The sequence below is a fragment of the Rhopalosiphum maidis genome, chromosome 4 (assembly GCF_003676215.2).
Source record: "Rhopalosiphum maidis isolate BTI-1 chromosome 4, ASM367621v3, whole genome shotgun sequence".
In the NCBI taxonomy this organism is placed as follows: Eukaryota; Metazoa; Arthropoda; class Insecta; order Hemiptera; family Aphididae; genus Rhopalosiphum; species Rhopalosiphum maidis.
In genome coordinates, this window is record NC_040880.1 from 18162228 (window position 1) to 18181880 (window position 19653).

Below are 19653 nucleotides of genomic sequence, written 5' to 3' on the forward strand. Positions count from 1 at the left end.
ATCGCCAATACACGGAGTATCACATACAAATGCACGCGCACTCACACACCGTAAAAACCATACACACGCACAGCGGACAGAGCTGACGGCGGCGGCAGCAGCAGCTCAGTGTCGGTTGCGCTGTTTATTAATTCGGCCGGTTTAGCCGCAAACGCATGTGTACCGCCGCCGCCGTCGTCATCACCACCGCCCGCGACTGTGTGTGTGTATCGGCAACGCACGCACGCACTACTTACCCGTCGTCGTCGTCGTCGTCGTCGTCGTCGTCGACGCCGCCGCCGCCGCCACCACCACCACTACCACCGCCACCACCGTCGTCGTAGTAGTCGCCGCCGTCGTCGTCGTCGTCGTCGACCGTGGTCGCCGCCCGCCACCGCATAGTATTATTATTATTATTATTATTATTATTATTATAGTATGGTGTTGTGCGTGTGTATTGTATTATAGTTGTAGTAGTGTTCGCCGTTTAATCGACGCGACGAGTTTACTTGTCCGTGCGGTGCGCGTGTCATAATATTAATAATAATAATAATAATAATAATAATAATAGTAATATTATCGTCGTGTCTCGTTCGAGAGATCTATGAGAGATCAAATTCCTTGTTTTCCGACGATACGTTTATTTTTTTTTTTTAATTTTATTTTACCGATAAACGAGTGTCGCAACAAAAATATTAATAACCCGGTGTCGTGTTGTTTTGTTTGTTTTTGAGTTTTTCGATTTTTCACTTTTGGTGTTCGTGTGTATGCGAGTGTGAGTGTGTTTGTGTGTGTTGTGTCAGTCAGAGACGGTCTGTATGTAATCGTACACACGGCTGTCCTCCGTCGCCGTCGACAGTCTTTGAAAATTTAAGGAATAAATTATCCTTTTCGAGTTTTGGGTACCGTCATGATGATTTATATCGTATAAAATCGTCGAAAACCGTCATCCGGCGTGTGCGTGCGCTCTGCCGCCGCCGCAGCCGATTCGCTTTATCTCGGTTTACCACGGCGACCACCTCGGACAACGGTATTTATCACCAACGTTACTGTGTTGTTATTATTTATATATGTGTTCTTCAGTATCGACGTCGTCGTTTTTGTCAACATTAATGTCCGTCCGCCGTTGTTTCGTTATAATAATAAATAATAATATTTTAACGATTTATTATCAACAGTCGCGCGTTATCACACGCGAAAGTTTCTATGCGCTGATAACGGAAATGATCCGATAGTTCTCGGAGAATCCCCCCCGTGTTGCTTAATTCCGTCGACGTCTTATTTTTTTTTCTTATTTTGCACTTTTTGAAAAACAGTTTCTGGTTTCTGTTTCCAGATTACAAATGAAACATTGGCGTTATGAACTGACGGGATGACGGAGATCCGTTGGCTATCAGGAGGTGGTGAGTAAACAAAAATATTTTTTTTTGCATTTTATTCTTTATTTACTATGAAAATAAATTTCATCGTTCGGTACTACTGACTTTCAATCACCGCCGCCGCCGTAGTCGTGTACGTTTTTCGCGAAATGCCATACAATAATATTATTATCTTATCGATTTTTATTCTGTCATGACGGAGCTTTATGAATGCGCGTGCATGTGTGATGCCGCTGGATTTTGTCACACGCACGCACGCACGCACGCGCCCAATACATTACCGCATAGAATATATGATGTTACGAATAATCTGTTACGAAAATAATAATAAATAAATAAATAATAAAAAATAATACACGATGCGACTCGTTGCTATTAATAATCAGTGAGGCCAACGTGAAAAAAATATAATAAAACCGACAGTCGCGGGTCCTTCTCTCCGTCGTGTCCTATCCCACCCCCCTCGGACCCCTCGCCGACGGCGTAATAATATTATACACCGGTGATTCTGTGGGCTGCCGACGCCGCCGCCTATCCTCTCTCGGTGTTTAACTGTTTGCGTGCAAGTATCGGGATCAAACCGGAGCGGCGGCGAGACGATTGTATGTGTGCGTGCGAATGGCTGCACAACGACCGCCGCCGCCCGAAATCGTCGTTTACGATACTAATATGGTTAAACATAAAATAGCGACGACCCGATCGAGAGATTTTATCTTACGCTTTCCGCTTGGATACTATACTCATTCCCAATCCACTATAAAAACTATTAGAATATTATTGCAACACCGAGAAGTCGGTTCGCCCATGTAATATTACGTCAATGCAACGACGATAATTTGCCGTAGTGGTGGACACCGGCCAGCGGTCGAAAGGTTGTATTTTTCCGACGAAGGAACGACATTCCTGAATCGCCGCCGTCCGTCGCATTGGACGGTTTCCTTCGAAAATCGCGTTCCGCGTCGTTCTTTTGCCGTACACAGCTTCAACGAGACGATAACATTTTTTCCACAAATGGTAGAACACTTCCGTCGCGACTCCGTAACCGCTGCTCCCATATGTAATGAATATTCAAGGGGTCACGGTGCTGGAGTACTGGTTTATGGATGACTCGTTGATAAATAACGAAATCACGTATTATTATGAATTACACGACGACGAAAACGATTCGAACATATTTTCGTCGTCGCCACCCCAGTAATTGGTAATATTATTATATTTATATACATATTCTTAATAATATGACGACCGTCATCTCCACTATCACCACCACCATACCACTACTACCACCACCACCGCCACCACCACCACCACCACCACCACCGCCACCACCATACCACTACTATCATCAATACAACTACCACCTGCAGACGTCTTAACGTCCCGTTGTAAATAATATAAACTCGCTCGCGCCCTTACAATACGACAAACCGCGCTCGGGTGAATATATCGACCGGCGGCCAGGTACCACGTCGGTAGTAGATGAGAGAGGATATCGGACGAGGAGAGTAACGGTGATGGCTGGTGGTGGATGGGGATGTGGTGTATGTGGAGTGGTACGTTTGGGGCGCAAAAACGGCAGCGACAGCGGTGGTATATTCAACAGGGGGGAGGGGGGGCGAAACGTCGTCGTTTCTCGGTTGAACCGCCAGAGAGGTTGTATGTACGTACGCTCGTGCGTGTGCGTGTGTACAATACAATAAAATGGCGTTTTCTATTGAACGGCAGAGAGCTCCGCGGAAGGACGGGCGGCGGCGGTGGCTGCTGTGGCCGTAACCGGAGCGGAGGAGCAGGAGGAAGTGCGATGACTAGGTGGACGGGTAGGAGGAGGGCAGCGGTGACGCGGTGACGGGGTGACGCGGGGAGAGACGTGTATATTTATTATGTGAGGGGCACACTGCTCCGGTCGTTTCGTTAAACATAGCCGCACATACATATACACACACATATATATACTATATATATATATATATGTATACAATACTATAACTATATACACACGCCGGAGCACCGAATGTTGTAAAACTTCAACCCACAGCCGTCGACCGTTCGCCAGCTTGTTCACGTATGTGAGCATCACACGTTTGTGGATCCCACACTCATCGATCGTATACATTATAAATATATATATATATATACGTGTGTGTGTGTGTGCATGTATATATGCGTGAGGAATGTGCAATCGCCGCGACTGGGAGACGTCTTTCACACAGCATTCGGCTGCAGCAACTTGGTGGCCCGTTCTCGCGCCACCACCACCGCTGCCGCCTAATGCACATCGTTCTCTTGGACAACGCTCGCCGAAGCGCGAGCGACACGCATAGCTGCAGTAGACGACGTATGGTATCGGAGACCTATGGTATAGCTACCGTTTACGGCGGCGTGACGTTGTGCGTGTGTGTGGGGTGGATGATGCGAAAGGCGACGGTGAGTCGTTGTCGGTCGGCGGAGGGGAAGGGGTTTTAAAGTTAAGTTATCCCCCGGCCGAACAAACGATCCCAGGGTGTCCGCCATCTTGGTGTGCTCCGTTACCCCTCTGGTCGTCCCTTGCCGCCACTGACTCCGTTTTACCGCCCCACCCTCCCCACGCATAATGGTCTCGAAATCAAAGTCAAACGGCCGTCGCTGGGCAAATCCTCTGCCCATGTCGCCGGGAATTCCGTCGCGCCCGCGATAATGTAAAACGCCCCGTGTTACACCTCCTCTCCATCACCTCGACGTCGTTGTATATAGTCCGTCCACCTCGCCGTCCTCATCGCCACAATCCCCCGACTCCGCTGTGTCCACCGATCCCTTTTCTATCCTCTCGGTGGCAGGCAGCTGGCTGACTGTTTTTGTGTGCGTACGTGTGCGTGTGTGTGTTAAAATACGATCAATAAGCTTCGAAATGTATTACATTGGGCCTCTATTTTTATATATTTTTTCGTTTTCTACTACCGTACATTAAACTTCGATTCGGTTTATACGCTCTCGCTCGTCCTGCACCATATTATACTGTATTTGTAACACCGCCGCGTTCACGCATTTCGCACGGGTACCCACAACCAAAAGTGGGCTGAATTACACCCGGTGGGAGAAAACTCCGTCCTCAATTTTGTCACCCTTCCGCTAGTGCCGTTTCAAAAAGTGGTATTGTAGGGACGTATTTTTGCGCGTATTTCGTATTGGATTTTCTTCAGCCGCGCTTGAACGGCATCGTTATTATTCTCTTATCGCGTTCACGGCGCATGATAGATAGGTTACGGTTTACAGTAATAAATAGAGTTGCAAAAGTTGTTTGCTCGGTGGCAGAGGGATTGTTGTTGTTTGATTGTAGCGAACGTGTTCAAAACGTTTTGCACACTATTTGTTGTGTATACGTTTTGCAGTGTATACGTTTTGTGTATGTGTGTGTACACCGTGTTTATGTATCCATTAGATAGAGAGAGAAATAGAGTGAGAGAGTGAGAGAGAGACAGTGACGGAGAGAAAGAGATTGATCAATAACTGACGTTTACCCAAAGTAAGTAGGTCATCGCAAAACGGACACGGATTTTCTCGACTTCTCAAGAGCGTTATCCGCGGCCGGCGACTACAATGAATAATAATAGTAATGATAGTAATATTATCCTGTTAATAATATTGTAGTGTTATGGGCTTGCGCCTTGCGCCCTTGCATCATACTCGTACACAAGCAGCAGACGACGTGTGCGCGGTACGCGGACGTGAACGACGAAAAAAAAAAATTCACAAATCCGAACGCGCCGCTCGTTTTGCGGTCGAGAAATCGGCGGTCGCAAAGCGTCGGTGAAAAACGCATCGAAAATCAAGTTGAGTCGACGTGCATGTGTGTGTGTGTGTGTGTGTGTGTGTGCACGCGGGACGGTCGCGTTTGTTATGATACGAGTTAAATAGCCTCTGCCGGTGCGCACGGTGTTCGTGGGCGACGGCGGTGGCGCGGGCCGGGGAAACGGACGAGAATATTATCGTGTTTAAAAATAATCTCCGACACGCCGTATGGCAACACTGTGTCGTGCCAATATGCTTTCGGAAGGTCGTTGAATGGCCGTGGATCATTGTCACAGCGTGACCGGATAAACGCTCGACGGGTAACCCTTTCCTCGCCGCGTAGACTTGCGTTACTGCACACGCACGCAAATTACATTATACAAGCGGGCCCGCGGCGCGCGCGCGCACACACTCACACACACACACACACACACACACATACACCTCACCGTGTGTAATTGATGGTAATGATAATTTTCGTGTCGTTCTGAACACGACACAGGTCCGATATTATTTTCCCGAAGGTATGACGAGAAAAAGAAATAAAAAATGAAAGATTTTTGGTTTAACGACCGGTTGACATTTTAACGCGTGCTATTAATAAAATAATGTTATACACTCGTTTGATAGAAAAAAACGCATTTTTTTCCGTTCAAAAACTGGTCTGCTCGTCGCGTTCCGCGTGCGCTCTCTGCGCAGAATCCACGGAAAAACGATCGGAGGAGAATTATGTTGACACTATGATTTAATTATAAGGACGCCCTACATAATACGTTTTCTGCCTTCTTCGGCTCGATTAACGCCGCTAAAAAACACAATGGCGTTGTTGGGTTATACTACTACGGCGCAATGGCGTAAACAATATGATATTATTAATATTATATACACGCATTTACGAGACCCAGTTTTTGTACAAATAATAATACCGTAAAAGGCGTTTTCACCTCACGTTAATCGTACGGCTCGGCTGCTCGATATTTGTATATTTCAATAATATTATTAGTATTGCGTAGACGGATAGTTCTCGTTGATTATATATATATATAATATAACGTTTGACATTTATACTCTTGTGAAACAATAATCATATATGTATGTAAAATCGGAGACCTGCAACCTGCGCCCCTCCTCCCCGCTTAGCAGTTTATGTACTGTTTTATTTTTTTTAGGTCGACTCGTTCCATACCGCCGCCGCAGTGTAATAATAATAATAATAATAATGGTAATAATATCACCATCGAATGACTACCTATTAATCGGTTGTATACAATGTACATAAATGTTTTGTGTCAAACAAAATCTAAGCATATTGTATATGATGTCGAATCGTGTCGCTATATAATATGCACCGTCGAGTTGCCTGTAATAAAAAATAAATATATATAATATATAATATTATTATCGACGACTGGGCTTCGCAGTAGCTTATATTTTGTTCGAAATATCTCTATCCGCCGCCGCACATCATTTTGTGGTGTGTATGTACTACATAGTCAGCTGATAATCGGTCTTCGTGGTTGGTGGGTGTATGATTGGATGGGCGAGTGTGGAAGACACGCGCGCCGGTGAAGGTATAATATTTCACTAATAATATGACGTACTGTTTTTCATAAAAAAAAATTAATACATAATAACGGATTCCTATAAAATCGCGCGTTTGTTCAGTGTTGTGCCTACGATGTTAATACGTTGGCGCGTCGGTCGGAGTGAAGAGTAAGAGGACATGTTGTTCCGGGCTGACAGAAGTGTGGGTTACACAAACCGAGTATAGAAAAAAAAAACGTCATTATATTCATTTATTTGATTAAACGTATCTTAAAGCCTATCGCACAAGCTATCTCTGGTATCTAGGACAATCTCCTCCTCGTGCGTTTATATTATTGTAAACTCGATTTGTTATTACATTTGGTGTTTACGTTCGCATTTTTTCCGACGGTAAAATTTAAATATTCGTATTTATTAAACACCGACGCTGTTTCAAAGGTAAATCCTATCGTATTTTAGTGGGGTGGATTGTGTGTGGGTGGTGGCGTTTTTTTTTATTTCCTGTAGAGCCGTGGTTGAACGCTGTGACGTGAGCGCTCGTTTTTCGCGCTTCCGCTCTTGCATCCGAATCTGAAAAATCCATTTCTCTACGGTTGTAGCCCACCCTGTTGTTTGACTATTCGTTTGAACTATCTGAAAGCAGCTTTAATACCTTATCGTGTTTTGTGTAGCATTGTTAGCGCAAAGTTTTTAAAAATCGATACAGAGCAAAACTTTTTTACTACCCATATAGAATCGCTCATAAAAAATCTTTGTTATTTTATTTTTGTTCAGATAATCAAAATATTTTTAAATAAAACCAAATCATATTCTACTATAGTAAACTGTACAAAGAATTTAGTGTTCAATGTATACTTATAACACTTATTTCATAGGTACATATATGCCCCGTGTTTTAGATATTAGTTGAATGTAAATCCAATACCATTCTATAAAACATGTTGAACAAATAATTTAGATATCTTCACTATTTGAACGTTAAAATCAAGCCAATGTCTTTCACAAGTAGATTTTAACTTATTAAATATTAATAACCATTAAAACAATTTGGTTAATTAATGGCATAAACATGTTTTAATCTTTATAGTATATGCAATGTGAAACTGATTGTAGTACGTTATGTGTATAATATTTATTATTAACATAATATCTTTCATATTTATTTTTGGTAAAATTTAACGTTTTTTACTGTACCTCAGTAACATACAAAGAAAAAAAAACACGTAAGAATATTTACATATTTTCTTTTTATTAGCTTATTTCACCAATAACATAATTTTTTCAATGATGAGTGGGGGTATTATGTATTGTATTTTGTATATTTTATTATATTGTATTTACCAATGAGTTTATCCGGTTTTTAGTTGGCCTTATGATTAATAAATTATTATTATTTTCAAAATTGAATTCAATTGGTGAGTGTTTCTTTCTATTGTTTTTAATTGTATCGAAAAAACCTATCTCGTGTCTATGAAAAACAGGTTTATCAAATGATTGGTGGAGTCGTTTTATCTTACGCGCGCATCACACTAAAAGGCGAGAAAATCCAGAAAAATTACCTTTCCAAACTTACAATATCTTCGATATCGGAAATAAGATACATCGAGTAACTACATATACACATCGAGAGAAAATGATATCGCCGCAGACGTCATATTATTATTATTATGTATAAATTACACACGTCATCGTCGTTGTAAAACGAATACATTGCGCTCGGTTCACAACTCGGAAACAGTGTCTCCTACTCGATCGCAACAGACTGGGACCAATACAATAATATTATAATATTATATTATACCCATCGTGATATCGTATAATAATAATATTATTTAAATACCAATGAACCGCTCCCGTTCATTTAGTAGAGCAGTCAGCAACGGCGGTCGTGTGCATGGAAAAAAAACGTTCGCCGTGCAGCCGCCGTTGGTGGTGGCCTATGCAAACATAGCGAAAAAACGACGAACCGGCAACCAGTTTTGCCCCGTTATGTTTTATGTTTTATTATTATGGTTTTTTCTATTCCGATTGTGAAATCTGTCGTAAGTCTGGCAACGCCGAGAGTGAATCGAATTCGCTAATTACATCGACGACGACGGCGGCGGCGGCGGCGGTATACACACTCCTCACACATACCGGTCCTTGAGGCCCTCCCCTCCCCCCACCCCATCGAACAATCCACAACCGCCCGACCCGTCGGACACAATAGACTCGGCGCCGCTCCGTTCGTACGCCGGCCGCCCTCCGTTGTCGTCCCGCGGGCGTAAAAACACGGGGAGCTTATAAACGCGATATAATTCAATTCAGCGGCGCGCGCGCGACCAGTCGTTCATTTATATGCGCTTGGGCCGCCGACGGCGACGATCGCGCGCGCGCGAGTCATCCGAATAGAAGTAATAGTGTAGTAATACGGCGGCGTAGGTGGTTTCTGTGGGATTCGGACCGGGGAGCGCGGTTACGTTTCCTCTACCGGCCGACGCCGTTTACGTCTGTGACACAATTACCATAATAATAATATTATTACGTCAACGCGCACGCGTCGTTGTATTTTAGGTAACCCATAACCGGGTTATAGATTGGCGATCGAATTATTTTACTGCCATATCGTATTATTATTATTATTTTTTCCTTTGCATTAATCGAAGATACCGTTTAGGCCGAACCGCCACCTCTGGTGGTCATGATGACATATACACTCGAAATTAAAACATTCACATCTGGAGTGCCCTGTTTAATCTACATTATATATTATACTCTTAACATTTAATAAACTCGTCTTCAGATGTTATCGACGCCGCGATTGCGATTTAGTGCATCCGTACGACGATAATGATATTATTATATTGTAGCCATCAAACATTATTCCGATATTACCGACAGGACCGTATTGAGCTTTGATCTTTGGTGGCGTACTGGCGAACCACTGGATTTGCGCATCAGCGTAACTAGGGTATTTAGCCCCCCTACAGGGTTTTACTTTTTAGCCTCAATTAGCCTTCAAGTTATTTTTAATTTTGGTTTTCTACGACTAGCCCCTGTAACTATTAAATCCTAGTTACGCCCATGCATTTGCGATACCCCCCCCCCAAATGGTAAATTTGCATTTGACAAGCCACGTACATTTCGTATAGGCACAGTTATACTATAAATACATACATACTTACCTAATATCTATTTTACGAGAATATCACCACACACATCAAATATACGCATAATATATAACATATTTCATGCATAATGAATTGTCAATATTTCAAATGTTGTACTCCAACACTCAACAGCCTTATAAAAATAGAGCGAGATTACCGTGGTAAGTTGTTAAATTAAATATATATTTTTCAAAAATTACGTGAAAAAATTATTACATAACTAGTATTGAAATCTGAACCCTTGGCCCATGCCCTCTTGCCCTGCTCCGTATACGGCCCCGTTTACCGATAAGATGACGTGCACATAAGATTCCTGTACAATGTTAGTCATGCTATGAGGATTACAATTTTGTGCGAATCGATGATCGATCAATTACAGATTTCGATCGAGCGTCGACGCGATTCCCGTTTTTTATTTCGCTGCATCTTTTATTCTTACGACTACTCGAGTACTAAAATATTAAATCAACATATTTGTTATCATGTTGCATCTCACCGGACGTGTCGGAATCTGTGAAGTTTCGTGTATGCGGCGCCCGGTCCGCGCGCGCGACCAAACGCCGCCGCGGTACGCGCGCCAGACATCAGACGTGCCCCGCAGTGCCCTGCTGATAAAAATAATCGTAGCATTACCGTTCGAGTCCGTGTAGTAGTCGTCAGCTGACTGCCCACTCAGCCGTACCAGCCGCGGCAGTGACGTCACGGATCCGGCGGTGTTGTCGAACCGTGCATCCCCGCGTTCCCCGTCCGCACCTTTTCACGTACACACGCACACACTTCCTTCCTCCGTCGGTTTTATTTCATTTTTTCTCGCTCATTCTTTTCCTCTTTTCGTCCTCCCGTTTTATTATTATATATATATTTTTCCCAATGTCTCGCGCGCTCGCACACCGACACATGCACATAATAATATGTATATAATATAATACACACACTCGGGTCTCCTATTAGGACGTCGTGTATTACCATTATATTATTCCTTAGTTATACCTTTCGTGTTTCTCCGGTGTTATTACTATTATTATTTTAATATAATACAATTTACGTGTATACATATTATATTATATATGCGCAGAGAGGAACGCATCGCCGTACGTCGGTGGTGTTGTACGCTTCTCCGGCCGACATTACCGTTGGCGGAGGAGTCGCCATATTGGACTCTCGTCGAGGATTTTTGTTGTTTACGCGGCCGTTGCCCGTTGCACTAAATCACGACTATTATAATGTACACGGTATACAACACCGGACGCCGAGCCAGCTAGTACGCGCGCGTGTGTGCATTTCAATTTACCACTTCGCTAAAAACCGATGGGCGGCGCCATCTTAGTTTTGTTTTTCCCCCATCGCCGCCGCCGATGTGATCGTGTAACCTCATTTGGCGATATCTTTTTCACGATACCACACAATATAATATTAGGTACAACTACTGCGTCGTTATAGTGCACAACAACACTGCGGTGCATAACGTTTACTCGCACACAATGATAAGTTATACCTACGTAACGATATTGTAATCTCCGTATACGTCTAGCACACGGTTCCCATATACATATCATTATTAATATTATATTTTTCGCGTTATCAGTGAGATTTATTTTCCGATTTTCCTCTACACGCACGTACCTTACATATTTTTAGTCATTGTACGCATATTCGAAAGTCTCTCGTAGAGGCTATAAATAGATTCTTCTAATCTCGAATGTTCTTGATATAACGTCATTGCGAGCGGATAGATCAGCTGTAATAATTTCCGTTCAGCCTAACCGGATCGGTACACAAAAGGGTTAGTTGTACTTGCCGCTCTGTCGGTTAGTGGCCAAAAATAGTTTCAATATGATTTCTACGGCGTCGTGTTAACACTGTCGGTTATTTATAAATTATTCGTCTCGAAAAAAATTTGAGAAAAAAAAATGTATCAGTTTAAACTTAAGCGGATTTAGCGCGTTATACTGATACTATATACATAGTATATCATGACATCGGAGGAGATTGCTATTCTCGTTTACAAGTCGGGGACAACCGTTTGTCGCGTTTCATTGTCGTATACGTCTTTTCGTCGACCCTTTTCGTGATGAAACCGAAAGAAGACGAAAACGAACCGAGTGGTGGAAGGGATCGAAAAATCGTTGTGCGTAGTTGGGTAGCTTAGATACGCGTTACACAATGGTAGTGTTGCGGGCCGCGGTGTGTGATACGCACACGGTAGGTGGTTGAAAATTGTCGATGAAAATTCGCAACAGGGTAGGAACACCACTAAAGGAGAGAGTGTGTGAGAGTGTCGGTGGGGAAGAGCCAGTGAGTGGTTACACTGGTGCGGTGGTGGCGCGGTGTGCGAAGGTCGCGCAGCATTGGGCATTGCGCGCAATCGAAAAAGAAAGAGAAGAGGAGAGAATAAAAATTATAGTAGTTGAATATTATTATTATTACCAAACACAGGAAAGGAATGCACACTACTACTACTACTACTATTACTACTACTACTATACTGCGGTATACTATAACACTGCAGCAGTGTATGATACGCGTTTTATAGAGAGCGGGTCCCGGAGAGCAGAGCAGCTGCTTGTGTGCACACTGTCATATTATATATTATTATTATTTTATATTATATACATATATATTGTATTATATTATCGTCGGGAGGATATAGAGTCATTATTCCCATTCTGAGTCCGGTCATCGGGTCGTACGGGCCGCAGTGATCGTTTCACAAAACCGCCAGTCGGCAGTGCGTGCGCGTCCGTCCGTCGTTGTCGTCCGTCCGTTCGTTCCGATCACATCTCTTCTCCGTCCGTATCGTGTTTCGTCTTCGTCGTACCTATGGTTTCCGACTAAAGCCACCCGCGGGCGTGATAACACCGACGACTATAATGATAATATTATTGTTGTTTTAATAATAATAATATTATTATTTTCATTATTATTATTGTTATTATTTTATCCCGAGGCCGGGATAGTAATTAATATACGCACGACGCGCTTTTCTTCCCGTCCGAATTCGCGTGCGCGCACTCGCGCCCTGTGCACACCGGAGGCGGCGCTCTCGTCTTGTGCCACTGGAGGAGACGCGTACGCCCGACGTCGCGAGGCGTTTTTCTTGTTATTTATTTATTTTTTTTTTTAACGGCCTCCGCCGTCGTCGGCGAATTTCATTGTAAAATCAATATTACGTCGTGTGGAAATTCGGACGATGAGTTCCGCCAACGGCTGCTGCCGTTTTAGTAGTACTATACCTAACTAGTGTTACGGCAGCGATTGAGCGGCGGTGGGGTGTACTTTCCTCGCCGTCCTACCCCTCCCCCCGCCGACACATCTTTCCCGTCACCGACAGCCACTACCCTACTCGCACCGGCACATGGAAGAGGCGCAGAGTTCATATTGTTGCGTCGCCAGTGCATATGTCGTGTTACCTCGTGCCGCTGCCGCCGCCTTCGCCGTCGTTGTCAGAAGCAGCAGCAGCAGCGACCGGTGCGCATTTATCGATGATGATGTGTTCCCAAGGTTAGTTCGACACCTGTACAATTTTATGTGTTCCACAAGACCGTGCAATTCAATTATATACGTTTATTATTTTATAATAATATATGCACTTATATATAACACGTATATTATATTTCAATATTTTGTATAATAAATTGTCGTTCGACGATGTTTGTAAATCGATTGCATGCCACGATGATACGGTGTGCGTCGATGTATGTAAACATCGTTATCGGGTGATATCTCAAAGAAATCTTTTTCGAAAACTTGCGATTTAATAATATAATTATTATAGTATTATTAATATATTATTATACTAAATTACAATATATTATAATTTAGTATCATAATTTAAGCGTATCGCGTACAAACAATAATATTATGCTCTACGGTCGCGTCGTCTCTTCCGCATTCTTGGCGGGACTAGCTTTTCGTCATTCACATCGAAAATGTCTACTTTCTTGTAATATCATATAACCTCTCTTTAGGTGAACATCCGTCGTCCTGATTTTATTACTATTATTGTGTACTGAAAACACACATGACGCTTACGCCGTACAAAGACAACCCCCACCCGGTTGGTTACGACGAGAGGGTTGCTCCGCACCGTCTGCTGTCGTAGTGGTGTTGGTTGCGTATTCTATAGTTGTAGTAGTCGTATTATTTTCGGACGACCGCCGATCGATAACGCCTCGACCTCTCTGTGGGTTTTTTAAATACGGTTTGCGTTTATTCTAAAATGTACGAGAAATTGCACGACGGTCGTCGTAGTCGTCGCCGTACCACGCCCCCTCCACCATATATTAGTCGACACCGCGCGCTACTATGTACACACTACCTTGTTCCGACCGTTTTCCCCCCGCAAAATATTTCTTCACCGTTGCCGCCGCCGCTGCAGGTTCAATTAAATGTTATTTTTTTTCTCTGCTCACACACAACTACACGATATAATATAAATATAAAATAATGTATCGATGCACATACACACACGTGCCAGTTGGTAGGTTGTTGTACGGTAGTGTAGCGACGGCTTAAACGACGAAATCCGTAAATGGCGATATTGCTGCATCGTCGTCGAAAGACGCGTTTCGATTCCTCTACAATATTATTATACGCCAAGAACTCATATATATATACATAATACATATGTATATAATATATATTATACTTATGTGTGTGTTGTGTAAACCTCGTGTGGATTTTATTTTTTTTATAATCGCATTCGCCTCTGGCAACGGATTCCTCCATAGGTCGTCGTCATCGTGTGTGTGTGTGTGCGTGTGCGTGTACGTGGCAAGTTCGCATAGCACATTCGTGGAACACTCGGCCGCCGCCGCCTGTGTCGTCTTTTGTACGCAAAGTGAGGGAGGGCGGGAGACCGCGCACGCTTGTGTGTGTGTGCGTGTGTGTCTTGTGCGAGAGCGAGAGCCGAGAGAGGAGATGTGCTCTGGATAAATACGTCGTGTAATAAATAAGCGGCCGAGAAGTGTAACCGGGCGCGCGCGAACAATGGCGGCCGAACACCGCACACAAATACACACACACACACACACACACACACACACACATGCGCGCGCATATGTGTTTGTGTGTGTTTGTGTTGTGCACCGATGACGGGAAAGACGGAGAGCGAGCGAGCGAGAGAGATGACCGGCCAAAGTTTGTGCCGCCGCATTCCGATGTGTTTTATTTTTGCGCGCGCGTCTCATACGACTATAACCCAAATCCGCGACTTTTCGTCGTGTACGCATGCACCGAGAGACCGTTTCGTCGGCTTTTTCCGCCTTTGCGTCATTTCCGCGCCCGAGAGGCGAACGGACGGCCGGCGTGTATGTAGGTAGGTTTATAGGTACGCAGGTGGGTGGGTGGGTGGTTGGAGCGCGGTGCTGCTCGACGTTTGTGTCCAAGGACCGTCGTTATTATTTTGTGTGCTCGAAAAATCGTTTTCGTAGCAATATTATTACGACGAGACCACTGTTGTGTGTTGTGCAGTACCGGGCACGAAACGAATCCGATCATATACATTACGTTTTATAATAGTATGTTACGTATAGGCATATATATATACGAGTGCATGACGTAGTTTCAATGTCCATAACGCTTTAAGTCGATTTGCAGTGACATATGCGCGCGCGTTCATGAGAATCGCTTACGATTTAATTCCGTTTTAAAGATATAATGTAAAAAAAACAACAATCCGCGATTAGTTAGACGGTCGGTCGCGCGAGACTTTTTGACCGTTTCTCACGTTTTTTCGTGTTAATTTTCGAAAACACGTCTCTACCGGTCCATGTGTGTGATGTAAAACATTGAAAAATTATTGCGCGCCGTTTAATGAACAATATAAGAAATAATATTGTTATATTTACTGTGTGAACTTGTACGTACGTTTCACACCGTCGTCAAACCTCTAGCCGTAGATCAAGCGACGAGTTCACAGTTTTGATAAGTTATAATTTGGTGAATAATTAATAAAATATGTCTAACAACGTTGCACACGAAAAATTACGTTTGCCGCATTTGAAATGACATTTGTACTGAATATTTAATTGATAAAAAACGACATCGTGTAACGTGACCAAGGACTAATTTTATGTATGTGACCTAGAGAGGGCAGATTATAAAAGCTATTTTTCTTATTTTCTTACCGTGCGTTGTCGACGTGTCGCTGTAAGATTATAATATTAATAAACGTTAGGTAGTTATTTTTTTCACTTCGTATCTAACCAAACGTTTTATCAATAATCATCCGACAAGTATATTATAATCGTATTATAAGTGTCTTGAGTACCTACTCGAGTCTTATATTTTATATTTAAATCGATATAAATTAGTTTTACCGTTGTATTCTGCGCTAGTTTACTAGAAAAATAATCTTAAAACAACATACTATTATGTTGTCAATAAATATAGATGATTACATATAGATGGATCTATTAGCGCAGAATGTTTGAGAATGTAGTCGATGGTACAATCATACAATCAAACGAATTAAAATGGAAATAAAAATGTTTTTGAACGGGTATACAATTTATTGTAGTATAGCAGTATAGTTTCGCGAATGGCGGAGATACCGTCGTCGTTCGCATTTTTCGACTTGGATCGGTGAATATTATACATTGCCGTGTGCAAATTGTTTTCAACCATTATTTTATTACCGACATGATCAAATTTACAACAACTGCGAAAATAGAAAAAAACGGTACTCGATCGTCCGACTATAATATAATAATAGTAATAATATAGTTTCGTTGACCCCAAAGTGTTCTACCGAGTTGAACAACGAGTGAACATATTTTCTTGGCCGACAATAATAATTGCGTTTAAAAAAACACAGCATAAAATAATTTACTCTCCCGCGTGGCCGCGTACCATTTAACATTATATTATAGAGAACGTAAGACTACAGAAAACAGAACGATCGTCGTCGTTGTCGTCGTATTTGAACGATTCACCTCCGCCTACGTTGTCGTCGGCATAGTGTCGTACATGGTAAAATGTCGGTAATTCGGTAACGTGACGCCGTGAGAAAACCGGGCGGGGCTCTATTTTAAATCCCCAAAACAACCCAACTAATATCATTCGTCTAAAAAAATAACGATTTTAAAAAACCACCACCGTCGCCGCCACTTGTGCGTCTCGCAGATTAATACAATTGATCCGATTTTTTTATAACTTACTAAAACCCGCGTTATGCTCTTAGGTAACTCCTCGCCCAAATAAGGTTGTATTTACTGTCATTCACTCGAGGAGAGACTATGGAGTATTTTAATTTGCGGGAAAGTATATTATTATACTTTGTGAATGCCTATCTACAACAGAATATTTATCGATAAATGATTTCAACATTGTTCTTATTTTTAGGCTAGTATAATTATTAAAATATAGTATGCTACTATTGGTTAGGTTACATATTTGATGTGCATGATCAGTTGAAATCAGGATTGCCTTCTTTAGAATATAATATTATTATTATATTGTGTTTATAATAGTGTAAGGTAAAATATAATAACACTGCACTACTGCGGACGTTACGTACGAATCGCACACGTCGCGTTGTCTGACTGTCGGTCGGTGGGAGTCTTATTTGTGTGTATTAATAAAAATACCACGTAGGTACATATAATAATAATGCATGTATAATTTATATATACATATATGACAATACGAATATTTTCTCGTTTGTCATTGAGTATTATACATGCCGCCGCCGGGCGACTGTTATTTAATTGCGTTTCGAAATTTGCGCAGCAGTCGAGTGTGCGATATTATTATTTTTTTATTTCCACGTCAACGAGAACACCAGTGTTTTATTTATTTTTTTCTCATTCTCGTTGAAAAATTTCAACCGGTCGTCGTCGACGTCGTGCTCCACGAATGTATTTTCAAAATCATTATAATTAAACGCATTCGTCATTACCAACTAAGCCGACGACGTAGACATTATTATTAAAATATCTCCGTCGACGTCGTGGTGTTTTTATCGATTCGCCTTTGACGGCTATGTCGAAATGTAAATAATATCGTCTGAAAGTAATGCTATAACAGTGCAATAATTTTAAAATTATGATTTACACTCGTACTGCCGACGATGCGCCAGAGACGACGACGACGACGACGACGGTGCTGAGCGTAAACGGTATGCCATAGGCAATAAGTGTAGTATTATGTCGTAAAACGTCATTATTGCCGTCTCGGTAATGCGTCTAAAAACGTCCGCTGGATTCCAGAACTATATCATATTATGTCCACACCACAGTTTTTTTTTCTTTCGAAAAATTATTGTTTTATACCTTTGCACGGCGCAGGTGGCGTGTATTCGAAATCCGTAACATTTATTTATATGGTCAAGCTGGGTATTATTTTTTGTGGCGTCTACGCTGCTCGATCGGCGTGCGGCGGTGGCTGTGTAGTAGTTTTCGATCAGGGTGGTTCCGCGTTCTTGCGCCATTTCGGTTTTAAACTGTTGCGAATAGCTTTTGTTGTGACGTTTCGCTGATGTTTTCAAAAGCTCGTTTTCTCGGCGGCTGACGCTGATCACGGTCGAATTAACGTCACATTTGTTTGTTTACGCGCGCGCGTGTGTGTCGTATAAAAATAACACGATTAAGGTTTTTTGAACGACCTCTTCCAGTACATTATGGAAGAATGACGGCGGTGTGCTTACGCCCGAGAGTCGATGAGTGTTTTTTTTTTTTTTGTTTTTTGTTCTCTTCCACTTCGACTCGATGATATTATACTTCGCGTCAACAATATACCGCGCGGTCGCATTCTGCAATAATAATATCGTGTAAAGTGGTCGTGAAGAGGATATCACGATGCTCGACTACTCGAGGACCCTGCGTGGCGGTGGTGTTGGCGGGGACGAGAAGGACGCGTCTTTTTGACGGGACGAGAATCTCGGCGGCGGAGTCTTCGACGACCGTCAAATCGGCTGTAACCGGGTACTACCGGGTAACGTCGGTGGCAGGAGGGTGGCGGCGATGGGTTTTGTTTGCACCGTTACTGCCTTGACTGATGGTGTGGCGGTGCGCGGGGGGGGTTCCGCTGGAGTTTTCAAACGTCTGTGTGCCCGCTCCGGTGTGTTACTTATGCATGGCCGCCCGACAACGACACAGTGGCTTTTACGTGTACACACGCACACGCACGCTCGCGCGTATGTACAATATGTATAAAACGGAGTTTGCTAGAATAGCTAGAGAATCGATCGTTTTCTCTTGGCACCCACCCGCCAGTCCTGCCAGTCGCCACTCGCCACCGTCGCCATCGCCGATCCACCCGCCGCCGGCCTAACCCGGTGTACACACACACACACACACACACACACAACACACACGCGTAAGCCGTTGCTATTCGGTATATACCTCGTGTCACGAATCAGTCCATCTCCCTCCGGTGGCGGGCGGTGGCGGGGTCCTGCCCTTTTCCGTAGACGCACCGTGAAACGGACACGATCCGGCAACGCAGCCCGACGGATGACCTCCCCTCCCCGCGCGCACAAACCCTCTTCTCCGCGCTCCGGGTCCTACTCCCGCGGCCCGATCGGTGTGAATTCTAAATACTCCCGTACGCCACACACATACGCGATAATAATAATAATAATATATGTATAACATATCGTATTGTGTGCCGGCGTGTACGTGTATCTGTCTGTGTGTGAGACGCGAGTGTGTGTGAGTAATCCGTCTGCCGGTGTGCGCCAGAATGAGAGGGAGAGAGCGCAGCGCTCGGTGCTATTATGTGTTATGTGTATTATTATTATACACGTGTATTATAAAATACGAATATCGGTGTGCTCTGCAGTGCGCACGCAATAACAATATAAAAAGCAAAACGAAATAGAATAAAAAACAACA

General features: G+C 43.2%; 1 protein-coding gene across 5 annotated transcripts in view; it reads left to right on the plus strand.

Annotated features, from left to right (window-relative positions):
- Window positions 1–443: 443 nt before the first annotated feature.
- Window positions 444–19653, plus strand: part of LOC113550046 (serine/threonine-protein kinase tousled-like 2) — a 41851-nt gene continuing 22641 nt past the window's right edge. The window contains exons 1-2 of one of the 5 annotated variants that reach the window (XM_026951650.1): window positions 444–1009; window positions 1316–1382. In XM_026951650.1, coding sequence (XP_026807451.1) covers window positions 1352–1382 — 31 coding nt within the window. In that variant the 5' untranslated portion in view covers window positions 444–1009; window positions 1316–1351. Of the gene's footprint in view, window positions 1010–1315; window positions 1383–12512; window positions 13319–19653 lie in introns of those variants that run through there. The other 4 variants (XM_026951651.1, XM_026951653.1, XM_026951648.1 and 1 more) reach the window with 4 other exon arrangements.